The 8,212-nt window shown below is 31.4% G+C and overlaps 3 protein-coding genes across 3 annotated transcripts in view; all 3 read left to right on the top strand.

Annotated features, from left to right (window-relative positions):
* Positions 1-1,782: 1,782 nt before the first annotated feature.
* LOC111640950 lies at positions 1,783-2,376 on the top strand. The gene is made up of 3 exons (XM_023387040.1): positions 1,783-1,909; positions 1,980-2,055; positions 2,236-2,376. Exons 1-3 carry the CDS (start codon positions 1,794-1,796, stop codon positions 2,374-2,376), a joined length of 333 nt encoding a protein of 110 aa, XP_023242808.1. The 5' UTR covers positions 1,783-1,793.
* A 1,108-nt stretch (positions 2,377-3,484) lies between these two features.
* Positions 3,485-7,618, top strand: LOC111640943 (carboxypeptidase O-like). Its single transcript, XM_023387033.1, is given in 7 exon segments — positions 3,485-3,545; positions 3,622-3,722; positions 3,793-3,903; positions 3,990-4,083; positions 4,151-4,356; positions 4,470-4,554; positions 7,496-7,618. Coding segments are annotated over 7 exon segments (675 nt in total). The 3' UTR covers positions 7,513-7,618.
* LOC111640942 (DEAD-box helicase Dbp80-like) overlaps positions 7,607-8,212 on the top strand; it is a 6,917-nt gene continuing 6,311 nt past the window's right edge. Inside the window, exon 1 of the mRNA XM_023387032.1 lies at positions 7,607-7,697. Within this exon, the coding sequence (XP_023242800.1) occupies positions 7,632-7,697 (66 nt within the window). The 5' untranslated portion in view covers positions 7,607-7,631. The remainder of the gene's footprint in view (positions 7,698-8,212) is intronic.

Raw genomic sequence — 8,212 nt, 5'->3', positions numbered from 1 at the left:
AATCATTTACTTGTATCCAAATATTTTTTTACTTTATATATATATAATACACATACACACACAGTGGAATCTGCCAATGTGATCACGTTGGTGACACGACCACCTTCCTATAGTGACCAGTTTTATTTGACCCGAAATTCACTCGATAGATTTTAGGTATATTTTTTCCCTCTGTATAGCAATCACTTGCTTATTGTGTAATGCGACCACTGTTAGATCTGGTTTTCCTGAAATGTAACCTGTTAATTTGATTACTTTATAGAAAAAAGACGTGTTTGTATTTTCATATAAAATTTCAAATTATATATCTGCAAGGACTTTAACTAAGTACGAGTTTATTAAACACTTACCAATCAAATAACTCGTCATAAATAAGCTTTTTCCAAAATCATAAAAAGAAGTTCATTAAAAATAATTTTCTAAAAAATTAGTTTATTACTATAAATAAATAATGAAGACAGCGAGAATTAATAATTTGTCATTAAGACAATTAACATTTCTTCAGGCATTGACAGATTTGCTCTTGCAATCTGGTTGGACTGCAATTTGAAACAATTGTAGACCCATAAATTCCCACTGTCGTCCATCCTCCATTAGATGAAGATATGGAAGCCCCGATTAACTATATACAAACTTGCGGTCTATAGAAGAAGTTACGTGATTTTAATTCAAAAAATAAAATTGTGTATGGCGCCAGTTCTTATCAGATTTTCATATATAAAAAGTTTTTATATTTTTAATTACTATAAAGTGGCAAAAAAGGGTTAATTTTGAGGGTAGGATGTATTAAAGTAAACGAGCAATTAGGAACTCTAACAGTTTAATTATTTCAATCTAATGTGAATTAAGTGTTGATTAATTCACATTAGATCGGTAAAACCAGGTCGGCTACAATATTAATTCTCTAGAACACCTTTTCTCGTGCTCTATTTTCTATAATTGACATCTTTTATAATTTATAATTTTTCTTAAAAGTTTTTACATTTTATCACATTGCCAAATTATACGATAACACCCAGTTCTATCTCTCCATCCTCTCGACCTTTCGCTGCCAAAACTTAACAGCATCAATGTTCCTCATATGCAAACTACCATGCCAAATGTCGTTTCTTAATGTTCTTTATTTTGAGATATTATACAAAATAGATGCCATCACACACGTCAATCGAATTATTTTGCCATTTTTTTTGACTGTTTTGAATTCAGGAAATCTGAAAACCCCGAAAACTCCGAGAGAAATTTGACACGATTCCAACACTCCCTTGTTATGTGTACTGTACGTACATAACAGTCTAAAAAGTAGAATAGAATGTTTTATTATTATTATATATTATTGCAAAACAGCTAATTTGGATAAACAGGTTGGAATTAAGATATGTTTATATAATAACAACAATATACCTGTACTTTCATTTATTTTTAGTAATGTTGTGTTATATTTTAGAAAATTTAAATAGGAATTTGTATTACATACATACACACACACAGATCGATTTTTAAATTATTTTTTTGAGTCCGGAGGTCTTAAAACTTCGAGATTTGCAAAATCTCCGGAGGATAAAATTCGTCACAATTACAATACTTTTCGGGTTATGTTATAACAATCGAGAAAGTAATAGAACTTTACTCTTGCTGTTTGTTAAAGTATAGAAAATTAATGTCAACAATCATAATCATCAAAATCATAATACTCAGAATTATTAAATTAAACAAAAGTAATACAATATAATATTAAATAATCAACAAAATCCTTTATTATAAACACAGCAGCGGTGATTTAAACATTATTTAATATGGATCTGAGGTATTTTATTACCGTAAGCTCTCTATTTGTCTGCATTATGGCAAGCAATTCTCATTGTAAAGACAGCCATAATGATAACGATAAATCTGAAAGAAGATACGATAAGTATGAGTTTTCGATCTTTAAATATTTCTATTTAATGCAAATGGATTACAAATCATTTTAAATTAATTAGTTTTACTGTCCTTCGCATAACTCCTTTAACTGAGGGACATGTTCGACTTCTCGTGAAATTCGAAGAAGATTTAGAAGTAAGTTTTATTGTAATTTAAAAGAAAATTATCTTTAAACGATTATTTTATATGAAATTTTCTATTAGTCTAAACACAGTTTTTATCTTTGATATTCTTCCCTCTCGTGTGTAATAATATTCTTTGTTTTCTTGTTGTATCACTTTGGTTTAAAACATTTTGTTGTTTTCTATTTATCAGTTAGACTTTTGGACTAAACCGAGTAGCATTAATAAATCATTCGATGTGATGATTCCTCCTGAAAAAATTAACCGAATGATAAATATATTGAGAGAAAATGATATAAATTTCTATACTCTTAATGATGACATACAAAAGTAAGTTATTCGAACAAATTTTATATAAATAGGTTTTCATTTTTAATAGTTAAGATATATAAAATATCAAAATTTATAATTGCATATTAATTAATAAAGAAAAAGAAGATTTAAATGGTAATTATTTTGATTCAAGCGATCCCAGAAAAGATTTCTTATGGTTCTTTTTTCTTCGATATTATAGAACTAAAAAGGTAAATTATGATAAAAATTTATAGACCTATTCGTAAACATTGTTTGTTTTACAATCAATTATAAACTAAACACAGTATAGTGCATGATGCTACAGTGGGAAGATCGACTGTGATCGAAATAAATGATCTTCATACTAACTAAATAGAGAGTGATTAATAATGCACTAAACAAATCGAAAGCATGGCAGTCATGAACTATCAATAGTATCTGAGCTAGCCCTGTTCTCTCTAGGGCCGTCGAGCGCCTGTATGGGGCCGGGAGCATAGTGCACACCTCTATGACTTTTTTCAACAAATGAAACACAGTAATAAAATGCGCTTTAAAGATTTAGTTTTTGTTGGTAAAAACAACATTACTTTAAAGAGAGAGTAATCATTACGGGTCTTTAAGTTAGTCCAGGCTAGAAACCCTCTTTGATCCCCCTCTCGATCATCCTCCCTCCGTCTTCCGCGCAATAAAAAATCCCTCTGTGTGTACTGGTGCAGAATTTTGCGCCTAAATTTTACGTGCGAAAATCTCTCCACGTGTTTCCAGCTTAAAATAGAGTGTAATTTTTCGAATTGGAGTGTAGGTCGTGTTGGTGTATGTGGAGTTCATTGTCAACGATGACGATAATAATGACGTCATAAAGGTTGTGTCAATCCTGACAGGGCACTAAGGAGGTGCCGACCCGAAAGGTCACACATGCGATTTCGAGGAAGCTGGAAACAGTATGCTTTGTATTAAACGGCATAATATAGGCTAATTATTATTAAATTCACAGGACCAAGACACATTTTGTATCACATATTAACAGATATCATGTTCATAACCAAACTCGTTAAAATTGAAATGTCCTAGAAAGTTAAATATTAATTTAAAACTTTCGATAGATTTATGAATTTTTGAGAAAATTACAAAAAGAATATGTGTCGATGATGTCTGTGCATAATATTGGAAAAACCTATCAGAATAGAAACTTAAAACTTGTTAAGGTGAGTTTATTTACATGTTTATTAACAATACAATCATTGCAATTTATTTAATGACCACTTTTTATTTAAATTTAAGTTAGGAATTGGCTCAAATAATAAGAAACCTATTATATGGATAGATGGAGGATTCCACGCAAGAGAACGAAGAGCACCGATTACAGCTCTATACCTCATATATAAAGTATTTATTATTTAATTATTATAATCTTTTTTAAATGCATAATTTTTATAATCATTAACATTTTTTTAAGCTTGTAAATGGATACGGAATAAATAATAACGTAACACACATAATGAATATTTTCGATGGATACATCATGCCACTCGTCAATCCTGACGGTTACGAATATACTTTTAAAGTAGTAAGTATTAATAAATTTTTAATTACATAAAAATATTAATTTTATAAGTAATCATTGATATATAAAAAATATAATTTTTCAAATAGCGTATGTGGCGAAAAAATCACTCCAAGAGTGCCGTTCATTGCGAAGGGGTAGACTTGAATAGAAACTTTCCTTACAAATGAAACAATTCATACGGTAATAAAAAATTCAATTTATAAAATATAGAACTACATACATATTTTTAATTAATTTAATTTTGCAGTATCATCTTCGGACAGTAACTCGCATAGTGAAGAATATATAGGACCATACCCTCTCTCAGAAAATGAAACTAAAGCAATATCTGGTATATTATCAATGAAGAAAGACTATGTTAAAATGTATATATCGCTGCATTCATTTGGCCAATATATATTGTTCCTTTGGGCTCATGATCCACATAATGACATAACTGAATATGAAGATTTGGTAAATAGTAGTAATTATTACTGTACAGTTATTTAGATAACAGAGACAATTATAATATCAACTATTACTTATTACTATAACTTAGAATAATTAAAATTCTAATTTCATTTAAGAAAATAATAGGAGAAAATGTCGCAGAAGAAATTAGAAAATTATCCGGAACCGAATATAAAGTGGGCCCTTTTTCTAAAGTTCTTTGTAAGTATTAAAAAATTTAAAACATTTTTTTGCTATTTGAGACCTATTTAATAATGAAGTTATTACGATTTTATTATATAAAAATTACAATGATCTTCGATTGCATTTTTTTACGCGAACGATTAATCAATAATTTATTTCATCAGTTGAAAGTAAAAAACATAGAAAAATTTCTGACTTGAAGTAAATTTTAATAGCGCAAATAATAATAATAATAATAATTATAATTATTATGTATAATATAATTTGTTTGTATATATAATAACTTTTTAACGTATAATAGATTGACGTAATAGCACAATTTAATAATTGTACTATTATGTCAGTTTTGTTCCTTTTCATTTATTTAACTAAATATCAAACTCAGCATTTTAAAAACACTTAATAAAACATTAATTAAACACCTTCCATCACTGAGAAATGTTTATTTAATAAAATACGTTAGAACTCATTTACACCTGAGGATGGTCTATTCCATGACGCTGAAAACATTAGTGTTTTATTAAATAAACATTTCTCAGCGATGGAAGGTGTTTAATGTTTTATTAAGTGTCATTTATTTATCCATAAACTTGGTTTTGGGTTTAAATAAAAGCTTTTTCATTCTTATAATACAATTCATATAGAAAATTATGAAATCGAACTCGAAGGTTTACATTTTTAAATAAAAAGAAAACATTCGACCTCACAGCGATTCGATCTAGCGCTTGCGAGTACTTTGCAAATATTAGGTTTATTCCAACACAAGTCCCTAACTGGTTTAGAACTGGCATCCGCATGCTTCGGTATTAGGCCTACATCCTAATTTTAAAATGTCCGGGTCATCAATTTTGAAAAGGTAACAACACTGATTGTGCCATTTCGTAGGTTCGTGTATCGTGATAAACGTGACAATGGTAGGCTAAAAACCCAAACTTTTCATATGGTTTTCATTTTAATATTTATTACATTTTAAAGAATTTTTAAAATGCGTGGCAATTGGTGTTTTAAATCGTTACGTAAGATAACATTCGTTGTTATATAAATCCAATACTATACTATAATAGAAGGTTTAGAAGTACGAAAGAATCTAATATTCTTAATTAACGTTTGTTGTTATTTTTTGTCGGAGCAACTCCGGGTTTATCTGCTAGTTATACAAATAACTGGACATTGGCATTAAAAAATCTGTTAGATCGACACGGTTTCTCATTTCTATGGTTGTCCCAAGGTCCTCATTTGATCGAAAGATATCAAACATTAATTATAAAAGTGTGTTGCGACCAGAGCATACAAGAAGATTGGTCTTTGTTGAAAAAGAACAAGCATTTTCAATTAAATCGTATTTTGAAAACTTATTATTGACAACACTATGTCTTGTTTATAAAATCGTACTGCCCGATGTTCTTACCAGCATAGAGGTATGAAGGAGTACATGTCGAGAGTTGATATTTGGCACATAGTATTAGGTGCCCAAATCATTTGTGCATAAAATAATCCAGACTCGTAGATAGTCAGGGGACCGAGAATCGAGTCAAAATAAAATACAGAATGGCGACCCTCTTCTACGAACAGGCAAAACAGCGACCTCACCCCACCGAAGTCAGGTAGGGGAGAGTACCACCTGCAGTCATTTTAAGAAGTTAACTCTGACCTTAGTTTTTTCTGTTAAATAAAATTTCTAATCTAATTTTGTAAATTTGGGAGTGTTTCAAATATGACGTTAAAACGGTTTTATGTCGTTACAAGTGGGTTTTTTTAACATTATCTAGTATAGTAAAATCGCAGGTTTGCCGACCCCTGCATAGTCGAGCCGCAGGTTGCCGACCCCTGGTTTAGTGCATTATTAAGCACTCTATTTAGTTAGTATGAAGACCATTTATTTCGATCACAGTCGATCTTCCCACTGTAGCATCATGTACAGATATAAATTCCTCCTTCATTGATTTATTCCAGGAGTAATTAGGTCACCACTAGGGTTTCTCATTTCCCGGGAAATTTGCCTTCAGCGGGATTACGGGAAAAATAATTTCTTTTCCCGGGATCCCGGAAAATTCCGGGATGAGATAGTAAAATAGAATTTTATATGGATAAAAAAGATCATACAGGAATATCATAAATTTGAATAATTTAATTTACTTTCTAGTAACTAAAAGTGTAGGGTCAATCTCACCTATTCGGACACGTTAGGCTCAATTAATTTATGTTCTCCTACATTATAAGATGAAAGTAAAATAAAGCGTTTCATGGGAGTTTTAATGATTACGAAAAAAATACTATTTTACTTCTAAAGATGAAATAAAAAATAAACTAAAGAGCGATGAGTAATACTTACTTTCAGCGAGTGCTCCGCTGTTCAATGATGCGCAAACACAATACATAGATATTACATGAACTAACTATTGTAAAACATAGGTAATAATATGCAGCATGAAACCTCAAAATTTCTCTCTTAGGTGAGTCTTCAAGATGCAACTTTTCGTATAATACATAATAGAAAGAAAACCTGACATGATAAATTAATATTGAAATGCAAGATTTCCCGGGATTTTTCTCGTAGGGAATAAACGGCGGGAATCCCGGGAAAACGGGATTCCGGGAAAGAAACCCTAGTCACCACGTGTTCAAACAAATGCCAAATTCGCGGAGTATTATCGGATAATTTCGGATTATCAAGTAACTTTCTGAGAGTGCAGTTTTCGGACATTTCCTATTACCGGATGTCGGATTAGGAATTTTTACTAATGTGACGGTCCATAACCCTTTTGTTTTAGAACAGTATCACCCCTCTAAGCAATTATCTTAATGGACTTCGTGGGTGTTCTTAGCTCCAGGTGTCTTTGCCAGTAACATCATTAGTAAAAGTTTGATTGACATTGTTGAAACAAAGGAACCAGTTTTAGCTACTGCACACCTCACGTGACTTGTTAGTAACAGCATTTCATTTGTGTTTTTACAACAGTGGCGACGTTTCTGTAGAGTGACGTTCGTGACACAGTGAGTTGGCTATCGAGAGTTTACGGAGTTCCTTCGATACTGTAGTTGTCTGCGATTGAAGAAGTTCGTTAGGATTTTAATCTGTTATTTAGGAGTTAAATATGGATCGGAAGATGGCAGATTGCGCTATATCGGCCGCCGAGCAGGATAACGGCCTATCACAGAAGGTAAGTGCTCAAGCCTAAACTTGAGTTTTCGTGCACTATGCGTATTTTAGATATTAAATCGGATCGTATTTACGGAATTTCGGGTTAGAGTAAAGGAAAAGGTATCCAGCTAAAAAAAGGTCTTAAACTTAATATTAACGAATAGACATAGACATATCTAGATGTAATTTGACACGCTGAATCGATTGGTGTTAAAAAAATTTACTTACGATCAACCGTTTAAAAGTTACGAACGATTTTTTATTTCCGGCTATTTGCTTCGTTTAAGAACAACTTTATTAAGAAATACGCAGGCACTCATCGATATTAACAAAACGAGTTACTTTAATTCACCATAATACATTCCATCTACGAGAGAAAGCGACATTAAAAATGCTAAAATGGTGTCGTTAGCCAGCGAACACGCGTACACACGACAAGAGCGTAGGGACAACTGACGCAGGGAAATTTTCCCTGACTGGTGGGGAACTGTCGAGCGTGACGTCACTTCCACAATTCCCTACACACACGTGAGC

This window comes from Centruroides sculpturatus, unplaced genomic scaffold (assembly GCF_000671375.1).
Source record: "Centruroides sculpturatus isolate CEXI.00-Female unplaced genomic scaffold, Cexi_2.0 scaffold1461, whole genome shotgun sequence".
Lineage (NCBI taxonomy): Eukaryota > Metazoa > Arthropoda > Arachnida > Scorpiones > Buthidae > Centruroides > Centruroides sculpturatus.
The sequence above is the reverse complement of the archived record's forward strand: the minus strand, read 5'-3'. Positions and strand labels throughout refer to the sequence as shown.